The following is a 27,703-nucleotide window of genomic DNA, read 5'->3' as shown; positions in this document are numbered from 1 at the left end:
CTAATACATACATAAACAAAAGTATACGAAGTACGTATAAAAATTTATCATAGAATTTATAAGTAACAAAAGGAATTTTTATTTATAATTCAATATTCATTGCCGTTATAAAACTACATTTATTCCAAATTTTCTCTACCACGTAACAATTCTTGCAACCGCAGAGAGAAAGAGAGAGAAAGAAAGAGAGCAAGCGAAGGCGAAGTTCTCTCGGTCGTCTAATAAATCACAGTGGGGCCCTAGATCGCGGGCCTAGGCAATAAAACGTCCCTGCATCTCTCGATATCCTTCTCTTCACCTTCCTCTGCCTCTCTCTTTCCCTCCTGCTCCATCTCTTTCCATGCTCACGAACGAAACGCTCCCTCTCTTTCTCTCTCCGTCCGTCCATCCGTCCGTCCGTCCGTCCATCCGACTCGCCGCGATTAGGTCGTGGGCGGAAATCAGTCCGTATAACTAGTCGCGTCGCGACCGCGCGATGGTACGCACGTTTTCTTGTGTGTTGCATACGTTCGGTGTATCGTGGTGAGAAACTCCGATGCTCCCTGGCAATTTCATCTCGCCTTGTCATCGTTATTCATTAAGGAGTGACAGCGTGACGGCGTCGCGACGCTCACGCGTTTCCATCGTTTCCTTTATTTCGATTTGTTTCCTTCTCTCCTCTTCCTCGTTGCTTCCGGTCTCGTCGGAAAATCGGATGGTTCGCCAATAAATGTCGGTTATCGATACACAGTGCCTGAGACCATCCCCGGTGGTCCACGCGATGCAGTGACGATACGTGAGATATTGTCACTTCTTGGGGCTGCAACGACGCGTCCTTCCTCTTCTTATTCTTCTCCACTTTCTCTTCCTCTTCGTCGGCTACGTCGCCTCGGATTACATCATGACAAACACGACACCACCGAAGGCAGCGTGAGTATGTAGCCGTGCTAGCTAACGCGCGACGATGATGTTGATCTAATTCGATCGGTGCGACAAATCGCGGGTACTCTGCGATACTCTCTCTCGCGAGGGAAAATGTGTCGCGTATATATATCTGATATTTCATACATATAAAATCTAAAATTTTATCTTTCAACTCTATAAAAAAAAAAAAATTGGAAAACTCGATACGATAACTTCCGTTACTGAGGAATGATAAAATTTTTCGTCGTGAGTTTTTTTTTAATTTTGTTGTATTCTTTGAAGATTTCAGTATTAATACAATATTTTTAGTATTCTGATTAAATAGATTATACTGTTCATTCAAATTTTAACTAATCATCAAGTACTATTTACAGGAGTTAATTGAGAAAATGTATAAGTCTTACCCTTTTCATTAATTTGGATATTTGATTTTCTGTTACATAATTATCTTAAATGTGTCATATAAGTCATATTTTATATTAAATAATATGTTGTATAAATTCATATATAAATGACATAATATTTTATTACAAGTCGTATAATTGTATAAATATTGCATAAAAGTTTATTGACGCGTAATATTATTTACTGATCGTAAATAAAACGCGTGATTCGCGATACTGCACGCGTCCCCGAACGATATCCGCGAGTCATATCTAAGCCCACGCGCGCGGGACATCAACGCGTGGCGGTTGAAAACAGGTGCGACGACACGCTCACGAGATGATACATCGCGTGCTAAACTCGCTGCACTCAACGTAAACAAAACGATCAATTTCTGATACAAAACGATAATTAGTGGATCCAAGGGAAGTTATAACTCCCTTCGAGTCTCTTTTTTTTTAAATATTTATAAGAAAATATTATATATATTTTTAATATTTCTGAAATGTTTGTAATCACAATTTTAATATTCCAAAAATATTTTTTAACTTAAGAAACTTTTATAAATAGATATAAAACAGATTCTATTATATTATTCTTTTTTTTATATTTTGATATAATTTTAAATTTTAATTAAAACGTTTTATGAATTATACATTTAAATAATACTTTTTCGATGTAATCATTTAAATAATAATTTAATATTCTGTCTTTTCTTAATATTTGACCTTAAAGAAATTTTGCTTGTGGCGAGTCAGTGGCCCCTCCCTTGACAAATTTCTGTATCCGCTTCACATTTCCGATCAATTTCGACGCCGGTATATAAAACACGTGGCCGGGATCCTCGCGCTAAAGTGGATCTATTTTTTCGATGTTTATTGAAGATCTCGCTTGAAAATAAACCGCGCTGGACCAGCCGATACTCGTCGCGTCGTAAGGCCGGAGGCAAAGACTGCCGCTTCGTCCTTGCCATTCGCCATCTTGCACGATTGTACTTCGTTCTAAACTTGTACCGCGGATACTCCAACAACTTATTTTCATTATACCTCGGAGAATAGCTTGGGGCTAACAATTCGATCTCAGTATCAAATTTTTCGGTTAATGAAATTCGGTTAATCTGAATTTAATTAGATCTCTACATTTTTTTTCTTTCTTTTCTAAAATTTTAATTAACTTATTAAAATGTTTGACATTTCTTTATCATGATGTCTAATAAATATTATATTTGTTTACATAATTATATTAAATTATATTATGTATAATTATAACTATTGAGTTGGCAAGGAAGTAATTGCGCTTTTTTTAGCTCAAAGTTGTATACAATATCTTCTTCAATAATGAATGAAATTTAAATTTAAAAAAAGGGTTTTAAAGCTTGAAATCTCTACTTTTAAAAGCTTACCACATTTTTTAAATTTATATGAGTACTTTTTACATACCAAAAAAACTACGAACTGAAAAAGATGGAAAATTTTCTTCTCACTTTGTGGGTTTGTAACGTGCCCAAAACAAATTTGAGAAAATTTTCAACTATCTATCATGAAATGATACTTTCCCTATAAAATTTTTTTTTAATATTCCTACGATTTTTCGTTATTGAATTATCGCGGATTAAATAAAAGGATCATTTTGACTTTAATTGTTCATAACTCCGTTAAAAATTGTCGTATCGCGATTTAAAAAAGAGATTCCTAAAGCTGAAACTTTACTCTATCAAGATATATTTATATTGGTTGATAAGAAAGCAATTGTGGTTTTTACTGATAGATGCCTTTTAAAAAAACGCAATTACTTTCTTGCCAACCCAATATATATGCTACATGAATTTTAATTTCTTTTATTATCTAAATTATATTATATTAAATATACAACTTAAAATATATTATATTTTTAGTATATTTATATCTCAATTTCTGTTAAAATTTTGACTGTGATCATCATTGTTAACTGTCTTTTTTTTTAAAGATAAGCAAATTATTACTGATTGAAAAATTTTTCATATAAATACAGCATGAAAAAAATTATACAATGCGTGCATATTTCGCTTGTAAGGAGTTTTTAAAAAAATTCATTGTGATTAATGTGGTGCAAAGTCTTTGTTTTTCGTCACGTGATCACGACAAGCGGTTCAAACGATTCCTCGTCGCATTACTTAAACGCACATTTATACATTCTTACGTCGGCACGGTCGTGTAACGGCCTTTTGTCGCCGTCGGCGCGGACATGTCCGCGAAGTATTTAGGTTTCCCGCGTTGTGCGAGCCACGTCCTCGTGTTACGGCAGTCACGTCAATGAGTTCCTCGAAAGCAGTCGAATCGTGCACCTCTTCACCACCAAAGATCGTAGATAAACCCATATACGAACGTCCTCAACGTTCCGATTGGATACTCGCCCTCGCACTGTAAAGACAACAGTGGAAATTAAAAACATCACTGGAGACGTTAACGATTGATCGGTGGATTTCGATAGTAGTTTCCTCGATGGCATTAAATGAACAATAATGAGAATTTATCAATCTTTTTCGGAAAATTCTTAAAAAAACTCATCTGTGTTTTCTCGATTTAAAATATTTTTTTAGGAATCTTTTAAAATAGTTCACCGTAGCATTTATTTATTTATAAGAAGACCGTCTATAAATCGTAGATAACAGATTTCGAAAGATTTTTCACAATAGATTATTTGCAGAATTAAGATCTTCATTAATATCAGATTATTAATATTCTTATAAAAGTACTTATTAGCATCAAAAATTATTAAATTGCTTATTAATTTAATAAATGATATTGATTTTGCTCATGATTACGTTTTCAAGCCCGAAAAAGATTTCAGCGCGCGGTTTATGAAATTAGATATGTATACAAATTCACACACAAATTAAGTTTAAGCACTAATATACGCTTTGATCGAGTATTTTTCTTGTTTAATTAGATTATTATTCTCATCCAAATTCATAATTATCTATAAATTAAAATGTTCAGCAAAACATCCGTCCGTTCAGCAAATAAAGCAACTCAGTGAATGCTTAATGACTTTTTAATATAATTGGTTCTTGCCTTTATTTTTTCAATGGATTTAAATGTTAGAAACCAATCATATAATAAAGAATTATTGTTGTAATACAGCCAATATATTGTAAATTCTGCATGATGAAAATATTTTTTTTAATATTCAGATTGTCAATAACGTTTAAATTACGGACAATTCGAAAAGAAGATACATCAGAGCTAATTTTACATTTAAAATTCAGAAGTACCAGCGGATGCAGAAACTTGTAATAAATTTACGTTGGCGGAAACATTATTATGTAAATGTTTTGAAGAACGTATATTGTTATTATTATCATACAGCACACTTTATTCCAATTTGGATTTCTTAGGAACGTCTTTAAAACGAGATTAGACATCTTCTAAACATCTATAAGACATTTCTTGAAGATCTTGTTGTATGCACGGTATAAAATATAATCCAGTCTCTTCATCCAGCCATGTAAATTCCACGGAATCAAGTATTCCGAGAATTCGTCGTGAATGAAGGTACATCAAAGCGGAATTTTCTTTCGAACTTCCTTTCGTTCGAATAGGTGGGAATATTATTTACGAGAACGTGGAAAAAGTAGTGAAGACGTTTCAAATCGCACGTAGCATAAACGATTTTCTAGGCACGTGTACCATATTGCCTTCCGAGAAGAATTTCGCCTATCATATTCGTTGTTACTAAAAGTTAAAATCAATATTTGCATGTTCCTGCTTAATTGAAAACATATTTGATACATTTATAAGAAACAAGCATTTTTAGCTTTGTATACTCAACTTTTAAGTATATTGTGTTCGGTTATTAAAATTTAATTAATTATATTCAATTAAATCAAGATTATTAAGTAGAAATATTTAATTTAATTTTTAATTCAAAGAATAAGACAAATTACAGATGTTCGTTACTCTTGCAAATTTGCTTCGATTAAAAATTAATGTATTCTCTACGATATGGATTATCATCTTCCTGCGTTTTTTCTCTCTTTTTTTATTAACTGGACTCTCAACACATTTATTGATATAACTGACAAGGTACATCATTATATTATACATATTATTAATTTTTATGTGTCAAGTATTAATTTTCTTTTCTGTTCATGGCCACTTTCTAGAATATTACTTTCTTACTACTTTGATTTCCGATATTATTGAATCGCAGCGCACGACACAAAATAAAGAATTTTTATAGCGATGTTTGAATAAGTTTACTGCAACATTGAGAATGACTCGATTCGTAATTATTATTGTCTCGCTTTGTAGTTATTATATGAATTTTATGATTTAAATTAAACTTTTTTGCTACATTATTGGCTCTTTGCCCTTCTTTTACCTGTTATTGTTTTATACTTACAGAGTTTTATACTCACTATTATTTATTAAATTGTAGGAAGTTGAAAAACATAATTTTTGTCCATCTGTTTTTCCAATATTTAATATTTTTTATAATTGTGTGCTGCTGATGAACGGCCATTGTTCCACGACAAATGTAATTCGAGTCGTCACTTTAAAACTGTTTGCACGCATTCCGGGGAGGGAAAGAACCGTCTTATTAGCGTCATTAAGCGAACACGTGCGGCCGTATCAAGCGCCGGCATTCTTTCGCAGACGTTGCTCATAAAATACTGTCGCGGATTCCCCTCTTCTTGCAGATAAATTTATATACTGCCGTTACGTTGTAGCTCCATTTATTCTGTGATTATGAATTATCGGTTGAAATTGTGTGCGAGGCAACGATGAAGATATTTTGGAAAAAATAGGCTCGATTGTGTTCTATCAGATAAACGTTTTTCAGTGAAATAATCAATTAATAGTTGTTATCAATATGCTTATATCAAATTAATATAATTGATTAATGTAACTATTTTTAATATCTCTATGTTGCGTTTATTAAACAAATTTCAATTATTTTGAATTAATAATAATCAATAATTAATTATTGAAATTACAATCTTGACACAATTATTTTGATTTTGTACACTAAAAGAACAGTTTTTCTGAAAAATTAAAAATTTTAGACTATCAAAATTATTATGTAGATACTTATGATAATATTATACAATATATGATATTTATTATACCAATCAGTTTGAGCATCTTACACAATTATTTTGATGTGATCTAACGGAATTTATTTTTATATCTATATCTAGACAAAATTTTAAATACTTTAGCAAAAACTTTCGATACTTTTTAGCACGTTCTTTCCGTGTATAAATCATCACAGTCGAAAAGATTTTATTTCTACGTCGAACGCGATCGAGAAATCCGTTTCTCGTAAAAGAGCGTCGCGTCCGAGCCTATAAGATGCAAGGTTGAAGAACGTATAAACCGGTTTAGGTCCTTATTCTCTGGAGTCAGGGCAGTTTTTTAGTTACTATTATTAGAGGCACACATGTGGCCGTGTTAAGCCATTTGTCGACGGCGACGGGACAGCGACGAGAGTACCATTTAATAAACGATCAATCAGAAACGTACGTTGTAAATTGATATCATTTGATTTCTGTTATTTCTAAAATTCAGCATCTATATTACTATATCGCGAATTCTATATTACTCAAAATCACAATTTTGTCGAACAAAAGTAGGGCAGATCGGGGTCAGTTGAATATAGGGGTAAGTAGAATAATTCGAGGCTACATTAAAAACAAAACACACGAGACACACGTCTGAGCACGCAGCAGCGATTGTTGCTAAATCTGCTGTAACATCTTATTGCGAACACATCTATGATAGAAGTTATGCCACAATTTTCGTAAAAATCGTACACCCAAGTAAATATTTTTATTCTTAAAGTTTTTGTTTTACAATCATATATGATTGTCTGAAATATTTGATTTCTACTTAGATAGTAAGTATAGTTCTTACTTAATAAAATCTAACAGATTTTTTTTGTTTATGTGTCTTTGTTATCGTATATTGTTAATGTTTTAGTAGATTAACCACAGTACATTAATCTTTATTTTAATAATCTTCGAATTATCCCGATTCCGGGGCTAGTTGAATCAGATGGAATGCATTAGAAAAATGCATTTTTTTTTCATATTAGTTATCAGTTTCCTCTTATTATTAAAATATTATTAGGTAGTCAAACGTACGTAGTAACTGATGTAGATTTCATTTTTTCGATAAGTTTCTTAATTTCGTCTGTAAAAATTCGAAATTGAAAAATGAGTCTATTAGCCCCGGTCTCCCCTACTTTACGAAGTCCCGCGATATAAATTCGAAGTGTACATATGGTTTTACTATTTTCTATTAGAGATTTATTAGATTCCTTTATTCGAACAAGGTTGCGAACAATCCGTCTCGCTAGGCCTCTCCCCCGCACACGACACACGAGCGATGCTGTTGCCTCACCGTGACAACCGACTCGTGTCCGTAATCGTTTTCGAAGCGTGCAATTGGCATCCTAATCACGGAGAGATGAGCTCGGCGGCGGAAGATTGCATTTGCAACGAACGAGCGGCCGGAGTTCCACGAGAGCGAGCGAATCCCGCGAGCGGATCGCGGGGTGTCGCGTTGCATTCTGATCGCGCGATTGCGTGCACGTACGTGAACGTACTTATGTGCGTGCCCGCGGGAGAAATATGACATGCGGCGATTTGAAATGGACGAGGAGCATCTTTATGTAGGCTTCTCGCGCGTATAAATGATAGGTATATCGCGCATCACGTACCATTCTTCTAGGTCGATATTCATAGTTTGATTTTATATTCAAGATCGTCTTGAGACGTTTACTCATTCTGTTTACTCATCGATAACCATCTCGGATTATTGCAATGGTAGAAGCAAAAAAATATATGCGGTAAAAATTCTTGCAATTTATATTTGAATATAAATATTTTTTAGTAAAACAATATTTGTAATCGATAGATGCGTAAAATATACCTAAGTAGTATAACTAAGTTTTTATTTTAGGACGAAATTAAATCGTATTTAGATATTTTATATATTATTTAATTTATTAGTGTATCATAGCTGTAAATATATTAGGTGTTGGAATTAATTCGTAGCGTTTTACAAGTGATGGGAAGTACTTTCATTAATGTATTTTTTAATGCTCATGTGAAATAAATAACATTCTTTCATTAAAAAACGCTACGAATTAATTCCAACACCTAATAGTTTATTTTGTTTTTGATTATGCATAGTTTATTTCCAGACATATCGTTTATTAATTAACGAAATAAAAGAAGAATTTTTGATATATTTTACAAGTCGGTTCTATCGATTGTAAGTGTTGTTTTTTTATTGAAACATATTTTTATAGTAATACGTTTTGAAGAATTTTTATATTTTCTCTATACTTTTAATGTGATAATCTGAGATAGTATTAATGGGTTAGCAGGAGTTTTGAGTCTGATAATCCCTCGTAATACTACTGTATGCAATCATTTTATTAGACGGAATTTTAATTTTTGCATGTCTTGTCACGAAAACAACATACACTGGATATTGTGTAAATATCGCATAAAATTTATGTTTATTTTATTTCTATAATAAAAAAAATCTGTAAAATAAATATATTTAACAACAAAAGATAAACAATAAAATATAAGTTTCTTTGTACTTAACTTGAAACATACGGCAGATCTCAATCAAGTTTAATCGAGAGTTTAACGGTGTTCAAATTTTTATTTACAAAATTCTACGTCCTTCCATTCTTTTTCTCTTCCGTTCTTTTCGCCTTCGGCTCAGACAACGCTTGCCTTTCTGCTCGAGTCATACGAAAAGAAATCTCTTCCATTGAAAAGGCTCGCTATCGGATCACCGTTAGATAACGAAAAAGTTTGCGTACACTTTCGGCGGATGCATTTATAGCCACAAAAATAGCGCGCGCGCTTATTTCGGTCGATTGACGCACGCTGAATTTACTGAGTACTCTGAATTCTTTTTTTTTTTTTTTTTGAGTGGTTCACTTTTAATACTGAGAGCGTGAATTTTTTTTTTCTATAATAAGTACCATGAATGACATTTTCAACAATTATAATTGTGTATTATATGTATATATATATTTATAATTGCAACAACCATTTATTAACTATGTTACACTATATCGTATTTTATAAAATAAATCAAGTTGTATCTCGACACTTAATTAATTAAGCAGTTTATTCTCAAATTATATCATTTGACAAAAAAATTTACTGGAATATTTCAATAGTGAACAGTGAATCCTTTATGTGCTACTCTTGCAGTAATTTTTATCAATCAATTCTCCAAAAGGTATATAATAAACATAGAAACATTCGTTATAATTGAATTCACAATTAAAATATTTCGCATCGACAGTCGAAAATTCGACTTCAATATATTTTACATTTAAAATATATTGAAGTCGAATTTTCGCCACAACGGAGTATTAATATACTGGAACCGCGACTGTGCCATTTTTTACTCATCTGATAGTTTTTCTTTTCCAGTTTATTTGGATTTGCACGTGGAACTTTAGATTTTTGTAATTTTTCATAAATAATCATAATTACAAATAATTTTATTTTTATGACCCTCTCTCGTAAAAGTTAGATTTATCTTGAATCGCGATTGGGTTAATTCGCGGTTCTGGTATTAATTACGGGGATGTCGTACAGACAGGGCGTTGATGGACGCTGCTCGTGATGCGCACCATATACTGTGAATCACACAAAATCTGCAGATTGTAAAGGTTTTCTGTGCACTCAGCACTCACACACGATGGTCGCCACATGATCGTACATACGATTTACACACACAATAGCAACGGCATACACGCTCGCTCGTGCGCGGAAACGAAGGCGCGTAGACGGCTGGCCGCGAGCTATGACGTAGATGGATCGCGATTCAACGGCGGATGTAATTACATCGCGAACGAGCCGGAAGTGGAAACGGTCCGAGCGCTTTTGCGGCCTAAAGAGCGGCTTTATACGCTCGAATTACGCCGATCGACCGCGATCGACATCGCCGACTCTCTATTATTACATTCGCAACGTGATGGATGACAAGCTTGTTGTTGTCTACCACATGCGAACGTGAGATCGATGGCTTTCCGCGATTTGAAACTTTCGATCTTAGCGGAAAAGATCTCAGAAAAAGAAATAATAGCTTGATTATTTTAAAGCAATAAATTAAAAATAATTGATGACAAATTAATTATTTTTTCTATAAATCAAAATACTGTTTTACTTGTAAAAGGTAATTCTGTTATTCTTCACTTCTTTGTCAAGAATAAATATTTATTCATTCGTTCATTATAATATTTTATTAAAGAATTGGTTATGTCTAGAACTTTTCTATTTAATTTAAACTTTTCTCAATATATATAAAAAAAATACGCGATACAAGAAATAGATTGACGTGGATTACTTTTCTCATTTTGAGATGTACGATTTAGATAAACTCTTTTAATTGATTTTTCCCACGCTACACAGAAAGGACATTTTTGTTGAAATTAAAAAATTTAGTTAGATACAAATGTTAAAATAATTTTATCAGAAACTATTAAAATAATTATGTAAGACGTTCAAACTGGTTACTAGAATATCAAATCACCTTTTTGCAGCATTGCTCATCATGTTTGAAATTACTACGTAATTATTTTGATGATCTAATAAATTATTTTCAGATCTGTATCTAGCTAAATTTTTATTAAACATTTTAACAAAATCGTTTCTGTTTAAAATAAATACTTGTAAATCACACACATGTATCTTATCAAACAGAACCAAATCGATTAATTAAACTGATGGATTTCAGTCACAATTAAATATACAACTGATTTACGCCCGTTTCTACCAATATAGCTTAATTTTAATCTCGATTTAACTTACTATTTATCTCTTAGAATTAGCAGAAGATAAAGAATAAATTGAACCGAGAATCTTACATTAGTAGAATCGGATTTTAATTTTTATCAACCAAAATAGAAATTTTCACGATTTCTACACGGAAATACAAATATCATAATGCGTTGAGAAAGCAAGAGAGAGAGAGAGAGAGAGATTTATCGATGATCAATCGCGCTCTAACCAACTTCGTGCATAATAATGATCGCAGGTAATGCCGAGGGAATCCTGCCCCTTGCTGTTGACCCTGGTGTCGATATTCGTCGGCCTGTGCGAGTCCTCCGCCGCCCCTGGAGCCGCAACATCCGGCACTCAGCAACCACAGCCGCAGCCACAGCAGCAGCCGCCGCCGCAGTCGCAGCAGCAGCATCCAATTTGTAGGCCCGGTTTGGAGTTTTGGTCCACCGAACGCGCCTCGTGCTGGCCGTGTACTCGATGTGCCCCCGAGTTCACCTTAAGTCCGTGTGTGATTCACAAGGACGCGATATGCGGCCCACTGTCAGCGCTCGAGCTCGACTGGTCCTTCCTGTCGTCGACGGCCAGGAAGAGACCCTCGCGAGCCGGCGATGACGATGGGACCGTCACCTCGAACACGTTTCTGCGGTTCTCTGAAGAGAAGACGAAAGAACGGCCCTTCGTGGAAGCCGATAATCTCATCAACCCCGGTCGTGAAGGCGACAAGGAGCCGGTCTCCGCCTCGCAGGAATCGAAAGTAATTTCGAATTAGTTTTACAGAACTTTTAAGTCTTTGAGCTTATGATATCAGTTATTGTTCCCATTTTAATCATTTAATTTTAATCGATAGAAGAGCTTGTATAGGCAGGAAGGCAGGAATATAGAATCGAGAAAGGATTTTGTGATTAATTCCATGGAAGACAATATGATATTAATCCTCCGGTGCTGACGTTAAAATCTGTAATACAATTAGTGAACTTTGTGAGGCTTATTTAATATATGTTAAAAGGCACAATTAACTTATTATCAATTGACTTTTAAGTCAATTAATTCTTGACACATCGAAATAATAGATTAGTTTCTCCAACATACCAAGAAAATTAATCTCCCATTAATAAGCGTAAAACAATCAGCGTGCGTTTTGAGTCGGCGAAAGCTGGCCATATTGCTTTCGCTCTATTTACTATGCAACGTAGAATCGCATTGCCAAAGTCGATTGCATTCCATGCCGTGTTTCGAAAGTAAATAATAAAAAATAAACCTATCATGGTGCAGTGAAATAATTTTTTTTTAAAGAGAAAGAAAATGAATCAATCAATGTCTTTTACTTCATAAAAAGGAAATAAAAGATATTAATGATTAATTCATTTTCTTTCTCTTTCAAAAAAATTATTTAACTGCACCATGATAAGGTTTATTTCTTATTATTTTATCGCGGCCTTTCTTATAAACACGGCATGGAGTACAATCGACTTTGGCGATTCTACGTTGTATAGTAAATAGAGCGAAAACAATATAGAACCGGCTTTATACAAAGATCTGTACTCCGGTCTTACACGCTGATTTTATGATGCAGGCGGCGTATGATCCTCGGGAGAGGAGAAAATCGGCCATCGAAGACAATCTACCGTGGGACTGGCAGACCGGTGCTCTGGTCCTTGCGGTATGCGCTTGCATAGTATTCTTCCTGGTAGCAGGATGCTCGGCTATTGTCTATGCGAGGCAATGGCGGCGGATGAAGAGGAACTTTGAGCCGGGTAAGAGAATATTAAAAGAAATAATATATAATGTAGAATAAATCGAAATAATTATTTCTTAAAAACTTGAATTCGCATTCTTCGAATATTCTAATCGTCGACGATCTTCATACAGCACAGATTAGTCCAGCAATATTATAACAATACACCAAAAAAAAAAGATAGCTTTTAAAAAGACAAATATTTATTTGTAAATTATAATGTTTATTTTACTGAAATAAGTCTTCATTTAAGGATAAATACAGCGAAAATAAAATTTTATTTCCAAATAAACCTATTTTATTTTTTGTTAATGAAATATTATTAATAAGATACGTTTCACAGAAATACTTATATTTCGTCATCATTTTTTATAATCAATGAACATTTGCTTGCGAATATTTCGACTTTTTTCCGGTGCATTGTAACGTTTAAGCAATATTGCAGTAACTATTGCAAACATCGTAACAATGTTGCTGTATCTTGTATGTTGTACAAGTTTCTTCTCCGCAAAATCTTGAATAATTCATTATCGGTATCTATAACGGTTTTCATTTTTAATCGAGCGTCTGATCATTTTTTTGACATCGCGTCACTTAATCAAAATAAGAGTGGTCGATCAAAACCAAGTCTTACGTAACGTATAATGCACAATGAATAAGAATATAAACCAATTAAAATTCTTCATTTTCTTTCTTTCCATAAAAGAATCTGTTTGGTTGATTTTCTTATACTTCAATATGCGTGAAATAAAAATTTATGCTTCTACCTTAATCGATCGCTATGCATCCGTGATACCTCTTTCGGAGATGGGGAAGGGAAAGGATCCGTATCTCGCGAAGCAAAGGGAGCCGTGCTGTCGGGATGTCGGCGGAAAGAATACAGGTGCACGTATGTATACACACGCAGGCCAGCGAGAGACAGAAAGAGAGAGACAGAGAGAGAGAGAGAGAGAGAGAGAGAGAGAGAGAGAGAGAGAGAAACAAAGTCCCTTAAAATGCATGGCGGGATTTTCTTCATTAGAGGGCCGATCACGGCCGCTCCTCACCTTGGATCGACCTACCGCGCCCGGATATGACGTTCCCCAACCAACGTCCAGCGCACAATGCGTAACGTCGCCCACGCCGTCGCGTCGTTATCGTTCCGCGTTTGCTACACCCCAAAATATAAGTAACGATTGTTCCTCGAGTGTGAATCGATTAACGGTAACGATGAGCTGATTCTCTATGGGCTGCTTTCGAGTGGAGCTTCGTAAAACTTTTTTTACGATATCGGAACAACGAATATTTAATTTTCTTATGTAATCGTATTAAAATTAAAATTCATTTTAAGAGGTAAAAAATAGTTCTACAATTAAATATATTCATCGTGAGATTTTTACTGATGAAAATCGAAAAGAGAGAGAGAGAGAGAGAGAGGAGCTTTCATTCATAATTCCGTTTATTCACTCATATATTTGATATAAGAAATTGAATTATAGAGTTAATCTTTTAATTTTTTCGATTTGAATCCATTCGCTCTGCGAGTTACTTTATATAATTTGATCAATTTTGTATCCAAGAAAATTTCTTAAATTGATAATATAAAAATGTGATCAAAAATAAGAAAAAAATAATGGACTAGTCAAATATCTATCTTGCTAAATGTTTTTTGCGTTATTTCTAAAATTTGTTTGAAAGAAAATTCTCCTTTATCTGTTTAGGATATATATATATATATATAATATAATTATAATTATACTCTCCTTTTCAAGAGTGGCTCAATTTTCGCTCTTTAGAATGAGAATCTATTCAAAAGAATTTAGAGAATATTTTGATATTATAATGAAGGAATATTAATTTTCTCAGAATCTGCAGGGCACAACGTTTTTTGCAAGTATATCTATTTTTTAAATGCAAATTAAATTTGAATTAAATCGTTTCAATTTTAGAGATCCTTTCATCCAATTTTATCAACGTAATATTAACTTGAATCTCAGTTTAACTTCTTATTTTTTCTAATTCTAAAAATTAGACGATAAAGAATAAATTAAGTCGAGATTATATATAAATAAGTTAATTTACATTGATTATTATAGAATTGGATATTAGCCAAAGTTATCTAAGAAAAAAATGCGTCTTTTTTTAGCAGACACCGTATTTAATCCATATGTATATTGCAGCTCACGTAAGGAATCGCGTAATAACAACTCTTGCAGACACTCGACGGCATGTTGCACGTGTATACGACGTTACTATCTACATTTGCATAACGCAAAACTCCTGCTCGAGCAGTACGCAGAATTCCTCGCAGGAACTCTCCCCGTCGTCGCTGTGTACGCCTCTTCTTCTCACTCCTTCTCTTTCTTTTCGCCTCTCCTTCTGCGAGCCGACGTATCGCAGTACGTATCGCGTGTACGTTTGTGGGAACCGATTCAGCCACGTTTCGTTAATGAACGCCGTATGAATGAAGCCTCTCGTCCGTTCGGCGCGTGTATCGCCTTTTAAATCTACACTTTCGGCGAAACTCGCGTGTCGGCAACGAAAATACTCGAAATGAAAAATACTCGAGGGCAAATTATGTTTTTTTTTTTTTTTCAAATTAAGGACCTTAACAGAATACATTTTGAGACAAAATTAATATCATTAAAAACAAATAAAAACCAAACAAGACGAATGAGAATACATTAGCGCGATGCACTAATAGAAAACAAAGAGAAATGGGATTGCGAGAAGCGAAAACTATAAAAAAAATTATTTAAAAATTATTATATATTTTGCAGAACGAATTTCAAATAACCTCGTTCCGCATTTCGGAAAGACATTCTTATATAAAAGTAGCATTTCGAGGCTACTTCGAGCGTGTTGCACGCGAAATCCGTTGGATTTTATTGTAATTGCAATTCCATTAATATTTATTGCTCACGAATTATGTACATAGTTAATTAATACTAATTACATACGAATAATCGCGTGTCCGTGCGTGCCAGCGATTTATGTACTGTACATTGTACTGTAAGTCTAATATTAATAAAAACAATTACAATTGCTGCATTCTACCTGTAACTTTGATCGCATTTTGAACACATGTCATTGCATTGTCACCGGAAGCTCGTATTATCAAAGCGAATTGTAATCGCTATCCTCTCCCAACAATAGTAGGAGAGAGCATTATACTCTTTTTTTATTTTTTTCATTGGTTTTCATTCATTTTTCAGAAAATATTTATCTGAAAAGAAGTTCACATTTCATAAGCAGATAAATGAATTGATAGATAAATACGAGTATTCGATAAATAGAGATGAGAGAAACTCTTCCTTGAAAAAAAGATTTGTAAACTATGCTTCAGATTATTGAGTTGAGATTATTAAAAGTATTAGGTGTTGGAATTAATTCGTAGCGTTTTTTAATGAAAGAATGTTATTTATTTCACATGAGCATTAAAAAATACATTAATGAAAGTACTTCCCATCACTTGTAAAACGCTACGAATTAATTCCAACACCTAATATATTAAATTACGCTAAAAATTCACGTGTGATAAAATTTTATTTTTAAAAATATAGAATAAATATATTCTTTAAAAAAATATATACTTAAGAATTTTATTTTAATGAACTAATTGAAATAATAATATATAATTTAGGAAAGAATGTGAAAGAATTGCGTTTTAGAGTTATAAAATAAAAATAAAAATAAAAGCACACACACACACATCTGATTTTTTAGTCTTTTTTTTATTTGTCCAGCATTCAGCATATAAACTGTATATGTTTATGTGTATGGAGACTTCGATGGATTTTATTGATATACACCATAGAGAAAGAAAAATGGCATTATTTTCGCGCCTATGCTTTTGTAAAATGAACATGATTGGCAACCGTGAAACGGACGCTCGGTATGCGTGTGTAATCGGTACCGTTTGATTGCGACTGACGGTCGGCCCACTCGGTGCTTCTGATTAGAAATGGCGGTCGGAAAAGTAAGAGAGGTCGAGGACTTATGGGGATACTGATCGAGTCGGGAGCCATTAGAAGAACCGAACGTACACCATAGGACTCCGGAGAAAATTGAGTCGCATTCCACAGACGTCCTCGACGCATTCCACATCACAGCTGCACTCGTTTTGATGCAATGCGCGCTGCAAATGCACCTTTACGTTGTCAGGGGATTTTATTCGGATGACGTCGTCTAATTTGCACATGTGTATATTAATCTACACATTATATCTCCACAGAGATAAATATAGACGAAATATTTAATTTATATTAATAGACAAATGTTTTTTATTTGATTCAATGAGATAATCTTCTATATAAAAAAATGTAAATTTTAGACTGTAGTTATTTTTAATATTTACGTAATTTTTATAATTTGATTGAATTATTTGAATGATTTATTCCAAAATTGTTGTAACTTTATATGAAAAACTATGAATTAGTATTTCAATTTGGATGATAAATAAATGTATTTCGTGTATTATCGAAAATCATTGTTAACTAGTTTTAGTTTAAATTTTGCGTTTTTATGACAAAGATATTTTTAAAATTTGAAATTGTTTTGATAATTGTAAAATTTAACTCTGATTTAAAGTAAAATTTTTTGAGCCCAATTAATAAGTACACTTTATACTTTTAAAATTATAAAAATATGTATATAAAATCTTAAGCATTATTATTACGCTACATATTAAATTTATATATGCGAAATAAAAGTTACATTCGTAAGATATTCGAAACAATATATATCTTCTTTAACTAGATAATATTCACTAAATTATCCGAAAAGAATTTATATTGTTTGAATTTATAATGTTTGAAGAATATTTATAGAACGATTATAAAAAAGAGAACGATTTGACGAATTTAAGTACGTGGCGCATCACTGATTGGATTATAATTTTTGTTGCAGCGGGTCTCGAGGAAATCTCAGCTAGATTGAACCTGATGGTGAAGGCGGAGCTGGCCGAATTGGTCGCAGGAGCACCGATGAATCCAGGTGATCCCGAAACAAGATGTCAGTATCTCGAGAAGCTTTTAGGTAAGCAGAATTTTAAGACCTCTGTTTGTGACTATAAATCTTTGCGACGACGACTACTTGACGTTATCACCTGCGAGAGTTGGTCGTCACTCTTCTCTAAGCGGTTGATATACGTTTAGATAGAGATCGAATACTTGACAGTGCTTAGCGATAAAGATACCACTTACGTCCATACACATATTCGAAATATCGTCAAAAATCAAAAGTTACATATAGATAGTTATCATACTTAAAATATGCATGTTTATTTTTAAATGTTTAAATTATTTCAAATATATAACCTATTTTTTAATTAAAGAAATATGTTTATAATCATGTAGAAATATTATTAAGCCTTAAAATCTAGTTTTGACAAAATAGGCTTATTTCTATTTATTGTTCGTGTATATTAAAATATTAGTCGATTTTCGTTTATTATTATTTATTTATCTATTATCATAACATTATGTAACTAAATTTTATGTAACTAATTTTATTTAATTTTACATTATGTGTTGAAACGCAAATCTCTTCTCTCATTTAAACAAAGAATTCAAACTTTCTACAAATTAAATATCATACATAAATAGATTTATTTCCAAATATTTTACTCGCTTATTTTACTTGAAAAGTCAACGTCATCGAATTGCATAAGAAATATTTAGAATATGAGCGGGCACGAGAGTAAAATCAAGACGTAAAATTCGGTCTGCGTCGTTACATACTGTTCGTCGCTTTTGCAATCAGCACTTCCATTGCGCCGTGTAAGATGTAGTTGCGTGCACGTTCGCAATGATCATTTTGTGCGCCGAAAGGAAGACCGGGAGGGAGGGGGACCGGACGACAAATGGACGGGTACGATTGCGCGGGGGATGGCTGACAATCTCAAGCACACAATAAATTCGCTTAACTCGCACCGCACTTGAATGAGCTTCACACGCGCGCGCACGTTTCACACGGGGTGATTGTGAAGTACCGTCCGGTTGTCAGCACGCCGGAAGTCTTTGTTTCTTTTTTTCTCTTTGGAGGCAGGGGGCGAGGAATACGCCACTTAAGTGTTAGATCTGGTCTAATACAAAGAAAGAACGATTTTGTTGAAGTATCTGAAAATTTAGTTAGATACGGATCTGAAAATAATTTTGTTCAACTGTTAAAATAATTGTGTAGGAAATTCAAACATGATGAGAGCAATGCTGTAAAAAATATTTACAGCAATCAATTTTTAGCAATCAATTTGAGCACCTTACATAATTATTTTAATGATTCAACACAATTATTTTCAGATTTGTATCTAGCTAAATTTTTAGATACTACAGCACAAAAAACAATCATTCTTACCGCGTAGAAATCACGATTTCAAGGAAATATATTATATTTGTATATTTTGCCGAAAAAATCGTCATAATTTAGAGATTTTGGAATTTAGGTGTGCCTTCCAACAAGCAATGCAGTGATCATGTCATCTTTATTTAACATTGGCAAACAACAAGGATGTAATGATCCTTAATTGTGTCGCACCGTATCATTTGTGTCGCTTGTTAAAAGGCACACTAGAGTAGAAAGCTAAAGATCATTGCACTTATTGTAGATCAAATGTTTTAGTATATTAGATCTATCAACTTTTAATCGGTCAAATCGATTGGAATCTTAGATTGATAATAAAATCAAGACGATCCGAGATAATCGGTTATATTTATTAGGTGCGCAACTAAGTTCTCGCTGTTATTTTGTAATATACAATGTGAGTGCGGGCGCGATATGTTCAAGACATTAGAACGTATCTTCCGCTACGCAGGTTTTTATGCGTGCCAGATTATATATGGCGAGAGGGAGGAGAGGTTCCGTGTTGACACACATACTTGGCACGTGGCTCATCATCGAACTTTCATTCAACGCATTATTCTTTTACGTGTACGTTTCCGATATGATACACGATATTTGCATAATACGTAACATCACGTTTCGCATCTTTGTCATGAAGCAGACGAGAGTCTCGAGTACAGGGAGATGGATATGCACGCTACGCTGAGAAAAAATATATTCTAATTTTTAATAAATACTTATTTGAATAGTTAACTAAACATTTATTTACAGTAAATGAATATTTACTCAATAAAAAAAATGATAGGTTAAATTAAATTATTTTTGTATTAAATAAATATTTACATTTAGTAAATATTTATTTACTGCTTAAACAAATATTTATTAAAATTTAGTATTTTTTAGTGTATATATAGATAAATTTTTAGATATTTCAAAATTATTCTTTTCGTATTGTTATACGTTCTATGTAAATATTTCTCTACTTCTTAGAATATAAATTGATACATTATCAATCACTATGATTCGACATATTTCTCAAGTCTGTAATTTTTATTTCGCTCTTAAATAAATTAAAACTTTTAACTTTTTAACGAAAACTGAAGACAGTCTTTTTTAAAGAATTTCGATGTGTGCAGAATTAAACTCCGGATGCGTTCTTTCATAAAACTGAAAAAGATTTGTATTTTTATAAATTATTCTGGAAATTTCCGAGACGTTAATTTCCGACCTTCGAGCTTCGCCGAAATCGACTAAAGCCGCTTCTGTAATATCTATCGCATCCGCACGCGTGATAAATTGCAAAGATCGCCACGGGAGAAAACACGCACGTGCGTTACGTCAGAATGCGAATTTTCGCACGCGTTCGAATCGCGCCGCGTCGCGGTATTTTGGGAGACGAGCGGCTGTCTGCGATAGACGGACGAATCTTAAAACAGACGAGACGGGATGAGACCCGCTATACGATGCACTCTCGCAGCGAGAGAATTATTTATTCGTCCACGAAAACAAAATGACGCGATTGTTCGAACCGTTCAAGCATTTATCTGCTTTCATTCATCCGCGCAGCGCGATTCGGCGCGCTCTAACTTTAGCGCGCGTCAAAGTCGCATCAGCGCCGGCGAGTTTGTGAATAATAAGCACGGTTTACAAGATAGTATGGTAAATGGTCAAAGTGTTTTTTCAAGCGAGATTGTTTGCTATTCTCTGCCGGAAAGTCGAGCTTATTAGAGATTACAAGACCCACGCTCGCACGCGTAAGAGAAAAATTCAGTCCATCGTTCGGCCTCAGTATGCGTAATAATAGTCAATAAATGGGCGAGTCTGTGAAAAAGATAGATACGCAATGAATTAAATATTGTATATTCAATATACGTTTCTATTTTTGTTGATTTTTTGGTATTTCTTTTGTTATTTTATTTGCGTGAGATTTTTGTTTTCTTCTTTGATTTTTTTAGTTATAAGTATATATCTATATATATATAGGATGTAACTGTAATATTTCACAAAGAACATGAAAAGATATCTTAAAATTGTCTTATACATCGATTTTATCCGTTTATTCGGCAATATTTGGGAATTAATATCTCGTTAACTGTTGCGAAAATTGCAAAATGATAGAGGATTTTCAACTTAGTTTTTTATTAAGAATAGCACTGTATGTGTGTGTGTGATTAGTGTGTTATTTCAGATACATCCTGCATATATATATATATATATGCAGTAAATACAGGTTTTATGTATATATATATATATATACATAAAACCTGTATTTACTTTCTTCTATTCTATCTATATCATAACAAATAATTTAAGCTAACGTTAATTGTCATCAAATGACATTAATTTGTTTGATGTTGACAGGATTTTAACAGAAACAAAAAAATTTTAAATAAATATCAAATTATATAGAGTAAAAATTTTTAGAATGAATCTTACGTCAAAGAGTGAAATCTTACTCCTAATCCAGTACTCGTAGTCTTAAGTAATGTCTTAAAATATTAATACGCGCTGGCTCTCTTATTGATTCGTAACATCCTAAAACTATACTCAAGACATTTTTAGATATAAGAATCGCGATTATAAATATCGGCTTTTTAAAATTGAACATTGAGCTACTTTTTCTCAACACTGACTTAATTTTCACTTTTAATCTCTTTAGAGTGAGATTCCGCTCCAAAAATTTAGAGAGTACAATTTTCTTGTTATTTAATATACTATAAAAATAAATCACTCTCATTTCTTTTAAAACTCTGACATTCATCTGCATAAAGATAAATAGAAGACAATAAATATAATGGTTAAAAAAATTTTCAGAACTAGAAAGTCTTATGCAGATGAAATATATGTATATTAAAGAATATATATGGAAATTTATTATAATATTTATCAAAAAGTTGTTTAAAAAATTTGCATCTCCAATTGAAATAAATGTGTAAAAATACCCATCGTTACACATACTAGCATGTAAATATCAGAAACAGAGAACTTAAAAAGGTGAGTCGAAAAGTCCACAATAAAGAACTGGAGAAATTTGAACGAGAACAAAAGAAAAGAGAAATGTAATCCTGATATTTTAACGAAGTTTTTGATATTTTAGGCTCTGTTCTTTTGTGACAGAACTAATGTATACTTATTGTTGAAATGAAAACAATATATTTAAAGTTTGGAGAAAGAAAATTTTAGTTCAGTGAGACAAAGAACAGGTCTATTGTTGCTGTAGAATCGCCGTTGGAATTTTCCACTGTGACACCACATTGCAATTTTGTCGAAGGGCGAATCGCTCTGGTACAAGATCGTACTACCGGCTTACAATTAAGGGTCATTTAAGGGCTTTCAGTGCCACCGGATTTATGTCCATTTCAATGTAGATTAATTTTAATCTCAGTTCAACTTACTCTTTATCTTTTTTTAATTCTTACATGGACTTAAAATAAACGGACCTAAAATAAATGTCCTAATACAAGATATGTACCTATGTCCATTTACACAAAACTTTATTTGTTTATATTAATATTAATCATACAAATGTTTTTTTAAATATAATATTATAATTTATTTGAAATCTTTAAATACAATTAAATTATAATATTGTATTAGGTGTTGGAATTAATTCGTAGCGTTTTTAATGAAAGAATGTTATTTATTTCACATGAGCATTAAAAAATACATTAATGAAAGTACTTCCCATCACTTGTAAAACGCTACGAATTAATTCCAACATCTAATAATAAAAAAATTTGAGATTAACAATAATAAATTTTGTATAAGTATACATAAGTTATACATGTCCGATCACTAGATTTATTTTATTAAAGTGTAACTAAAAATTTAGTTAGATACAGATCTGAAAATAATTTTGTCAAAATAATTACGTAGACGCTCAAGCTGGCTAAAATGTTTAAAAACTGTTTGCAACATTGTTATTAATGCATTTTATTATTCATAATTATTTTGATAGTTCAACAAAATTATTTTCAAATTTTGAAAATAAATTTTTAATAAAACTATTTTTTTCATATACAAAAAAGAGTCTGGTTGCATTAATTGGAATTTTGATTAAAAATGGACCAGAATTTTTCAGTTGAATCTATATAATTCTAGTTAAGATAAAAAATTCTAATATATATGGCTCTTTTGACTTACCTATTTTCAATTGGAAATTTTTGTCAATGTACAACAAAAAAAAGATACAGAGCAAATTCAATTGAAATTGAAATTAATTTGCATTGAAACGAGTATTACAATTCTAGATTACAAAAAATAGCGCTATTTTTTATCTGTATAATCTTGCCTGTTTTTGCCTGTAGTTCTTTGTTGGATTGTGGAAATCATTGGCTGTGCGTTTAGCACAGAAAAGTAACAATAACTATTGCAAGATTCTTTAATGTAACTGGTTTATACATTTAGATTCAAAAGGAACTAAGAAAAAGTACGCATGAACCACATTAAGGAATCTTTATACAATTTCAAAGCTGTTCTTTTTGTTGAACGCAGCCAATGTTGTTTCTACAATTATTTCTACAATCAAGAATTATAAACAAGAACTATAGACAAGAATCGATTATACAGATAAAAAATAGCGATCGTTTGCACTGCTCTTGTAATCTAGAATTCTAATGTCCAAAATTACTGGGCGTTCGTTGAACGATAAATGATTTCGGTGAAAAAGAGGAGGTAGCCAAAAGGGAAACTTGATTGTCAGTATTCGCTGAAACAAAAGAATTGCTCGACTCTTGTAATATCTGCAGTTTTAACCGAGTTCGCCACTGCGCATTGCACTTTCGCCTTGTTGCACTTTCGAGTTTGACGCGCGTAAACCGCGCGAGCGTGAGCTCGAAAATCAATCCGTCGCCAATTTTAGCAGCGGCGCGGCGCGTCAATATACGCCATGCTCTCGGCCGGAAAGCGAGACGGGCGCGCGCGGGATCTTTTCCCTCGGCCGGAATATTTCATTGCGCTCCCACGCCTCGGAAGTTGTATTTATATGTGGACCTGCCGCGCTACCGGAAGCGTAACCATGTACATGGTGCTCCCGAAATACGACGCGCGCGTGTCCGACGTGACGCGTGTACCTTCCCTCGAGCCTCACCGCGGATCACGTTTTAATTATTTCGAGTTTTTGAAGGATCCTAAACGAGAATGAAGATAACAAATCATTTGTAAAAATTAATGCAATGTCGAGCTATAATTAAATTAACTTTAAATTAATATAATCAACAAACGTTTCGGCTTACGAAACTTTCCTTAGTGTTAAAACGCAGAAATACAATCTTAAATTAATCAACCAAATGAATAACGGATACAATGAAAATTTAAAACATATCAGAATTTGTTCATATATTGACACTTTACCACTGATGTGTTTTAAATTTTGATTGTGTTCATTTTTAAAAAAATGTACGAGCATTTTTTACTCTATTTTATATCATTTGTAATTAAAGATAATGTTAGACATATGTATATGTTTCTTATCCTTCATATCATGATGTTTTTTTATTCTACTTTCATTCTTGCGCTAGTTTACATTGTTGGAAATGTTCTTAAATGTTATTAATTTTTAAGTTACACAATTTGGATTTAATTTCATGACATTACATTAAATTTAATGTATTTATAATTAAAAAGTACATATTTGTGTACATGTACATAAAATTTAATGTATTTTTCATGAAAATTTATGAAATTTAATGTACTTTTCATAAAATTTTATTAGAAGTACATTTTAAATTTTATAAATTTAATATACACGTTCATTTCATTTAAGTAACTACTGTAACTTAATTTTCAGTTAAATCATTCATTACTTTTAATTTCATTCGTAACCACGAGCTTCATTTACATGTAAAGGAAGCTCATGTTTACATTTCTAACAGTGTAATATCTTCTTGATATTATAATTTTCTTACTATTTTGCACAATTTTCACGGAAAAATACTGATAGTCTTTTATCTTAGCTTCATGGCCTCTCTCTTGATATATCTTTTCTAATAATATGTTTTTCTTATCTTGCACCTCCTTATGTCCTCCTTTCTCTCTCTACAACAGTTTCTTATATTACAAAGTTAGTAAACTGATAAATGAATTAATCGATAACAAAGTCACGCGTTTCAACTTTAAATGCGTCATCATGCGTTACAACATTGTTGCAATGTTGCTGAAATGTTTCGAAATGTTAATTCTTGCTTATTGAGTTTCTTCTTTTTTTTTCTCGAAAAATTCTTCGAGTTCGAGTAACATTAATCCGCTTGAATCAAATTAGTTGTAAATAAATAAAAGAGACGCGAAATATCTCTGTACACAGCCGAATAAAAAATTACTTTATATTACTTTATATAAAAATGTTGTCTCAAATCGCGTTCTCGCGACAAGATCTCTGCGTTTCGAAACGCAGAGCCTGATGAGCTTCTCCCTTCGCTCGCACTTGACCAACGGGGACGGTGAAGATTCGTTTACTCTGCTTGCAGACCGGAAACGGGAGACTCCGGTGGTGGCGACGGCGGCGACGGCGACGACGGCTGCAACGGCGGCGGCGGCGGCGGCGGCTGGCTGGCCGGAGGCAGCAACCGGCAACTTGTACATCGAAGAGGGGGGCACAACGACACCGAGGAGTAAACGATCGCAAATCGCACGGATTCAACGTAACATCGAGACCATTCTCAGTCACAAGACGAATCAGGGCGATTGATTGGGGATCCCCTTAAACGAAACGGGCTCTCTTAGAGCGATATTCATAATCGGTTCTTATATTTAAGACCGTCTACAGTCTTTAAATGTTGTGAATCAATCAGAGAGCTGTATTAGCACTTTAAAACATTACTTAAAACGATTTTAAAATAAGAACGGACTAATATCATTCTTAGACTTACTATGTAGAAATCGTGCGTTTTTTCATAAATTTAAACTGGTATTCATAGTTCGTTCTTATTTTAAGACCATCTAAGTAATGTTTTAAGAAATGCAGCTCTCTCTAATTTGATTCAGGTCATCTTAAGACTGTACTTAGGATTCTTAAATATAAGAATCGACTATGAATACTGGCCTTAGAGTCATTTTGCACGAAAGATCCGAACGAATTATAATCAGTACCTCCTTCCGAGGATTCTCTCAATGAGCTCCAACAAGGGTCTAACAGAATCGATTTTGCGCTTCTCAAGCGTTCTCAAAATTAAATCAGCCTTGCGAGGAGAAGAAACTCGCGGGAAAATTTCTGGAGATGTTCTCGTTGAGATAAATGAAAATTATAAAATCTTCTAGTATAATTCCGAGGACAGTCTTGCAGATCAGATTCTATTGACTGTCTTCAATTCGTCTACCTTTGACGAAGAATTCAGCACATTCGGAGGAACAGCAGCTAAGCATTAAGTCGAAACTACGTCTATTTTGTAATATTATTAAATGTAATGTAGTGTAATTCGTTACAATCAGGCAATCGAATACTCACACTTTGGATCGGCTGCGCCAACGTTACTTGTGCAGATGAACTAAATATTTTGAATCTCTTTCCACAATTATGATTATCAGAATAAAAAAAAACGAAAAAATTGCTAATTAGTAAAGAACGTCGCAATGTAATCAATTCTTAAAATATATTCTTATGTTTTAGACAAACAAATCTTTGTAAAAAAAATCTCTTAAAATTTAAGTTAAATGACTCAAATTTATTAATTTGTCTCTTAATGTAATCGATCGATTAATTACAATTTGATTGTTAAATCTCTTTTTATAAAAAGTAAATTCTTATGTAAATTTCTTATTATAATGAATTTCTTATTAACATGATGTGTAGGGAAAGGTCAGGTGAATCTGACACCTTAGATTTTTTTGAAGATTTTATTTTCTTGGACGGCAAAAATTAAGTGTAATATAATATGAGACATTTCTTTTACACCCAAGTCACCTTTTTAATCTTATATTTTTTTAGTAACACTTTGTTCTCAGTATAAAAAGGTCTTGGCTTTCATGTGCAGCTAGATTTATCCAATGATTTGACAAATGCTGCCACACGCTTGTAAAATTTTAAACAATTCTTATCCAATATCAGCTCTGTCCAATATATCACCCGATCTTTCTCTTATATATTATAATGGTGCTATAACATCTGGATGGTGCAATTTGAAAATTCAGAGAAATTACTCCACATTTATCTACTATTGTTGGCGCAAAACCGAAATTATTTTATGTAAGAGAAAGAGAGAGTGCAATAAAACATTGAACAAATTGAAATTTTTCACATGTTTGGTCAAGTCAGATTACATGCAACTTGTCTCTTTCTCTCTTTGTTTATTTCTCCCTGAAAAATTAATAAAACCGTTATGAGGAGATGCGATGTCTCCTGCCGTGTCCCGGAGCTCGAAGGCAACTCGAGCAACGAACGACACGGTCGTGTGTCCGGGGAATTCTATTTATTTCTCTCTTCCTCTTTCTGATAGCTTTAACACGACGAACACTGTAATATAAAGCGCTTCTGTATTCATAAACGCATGGTAACGCAAGCAATAAAGTAAGATTATAACATTTATCGATGGGCTGTCTTTATTTTTTTCCTGGAACAGGTG

The 27,703-nt window shown here is 33.1% G+C and overlaps 1 protein-coding gene across 2 annotated transcripts; it reads left to right on the top strand.

Annotated features, from left to right (window-relative positions):
- Window positions 1-426: 426 nt before the first annotated feature.
- Window positions 427-27,666, top strand: wgn (Tumor necrosis factor receptor superfamily member wengen). Of its 2 annotated transcripts, none has more exons than XM_011062978.2 (5): window positions 427-913; window positions 11,349-11,849; window positions 12,669-12,849; window positions 17,718-17,846; window positions 25,613-27,666. In XM_011062978.2, exons 2-5 carry the CDS (start codon window positions 11,352-11,354, stop codon window positions 25,831-25,833), a joined length of 1,029 nt encoding a protein of 342 aa, XP_011061280.2. In that variant the 5' UTR covers window positions 427-913; window positions 11,349-11,351; the 3' UTR covers window positions 25,834-27,666. The 2 variants fall into 2 exon arrangements, with proteins under 2 accessions (XP_011061280.2, XP_011061270.2); XM_011062968.2 differs by having other exon boundaries at window positions 428-909.
- Window positions 27,667-27,703: the final 37 nt, after the last annotated feature.

The sequence above is a fragment of the Acromyrmex echinatior genome, chromosome 3 (genome assembly GCF_024713525.1).
Source record: "Acromyrmex echinatior isolate Ae372 chromosome 3, ASM2471352v2, whole genome shotgun sequence".
NCBI classification, from domain to species: domain Eukaryota; kingdom Metazoa; phylum Arthropoda; class Insecta; order Hymenoptera; family Formicidae; genus Acromyrmex; species Acromyrmex echinatior.
Note: the sequence above shows the minus strand (reverse complement) of the source record. Positions and strands in the feature narration are given on the sequence as shown.

Excerpts from the sequence above, each read along its gene's own strand:
- wgn (XM_011062978.2), top strand. The coding sequence starts at position 11,352 with ATGCCGAGGGAATCCTGCCCCTTGCTGTTGACCCTGGTGTCGATATTC. Across the intron at positions 11,850-12,668 it reads CCGCCTCGCAGGAATCGAAA|GCGGCGTATGATCCTCGGGA; the intron begins GTAATTTCGAAT and ends TTTATGATGCAG. Across the intron at positions 17,847-25,612 it reads GTATCTCGAGAAGCTTTTAG|ACCGGAAACGGGAGACTCCG; the intron begins GTAAGCAGAATT and ends CTCTGCTTGCAG.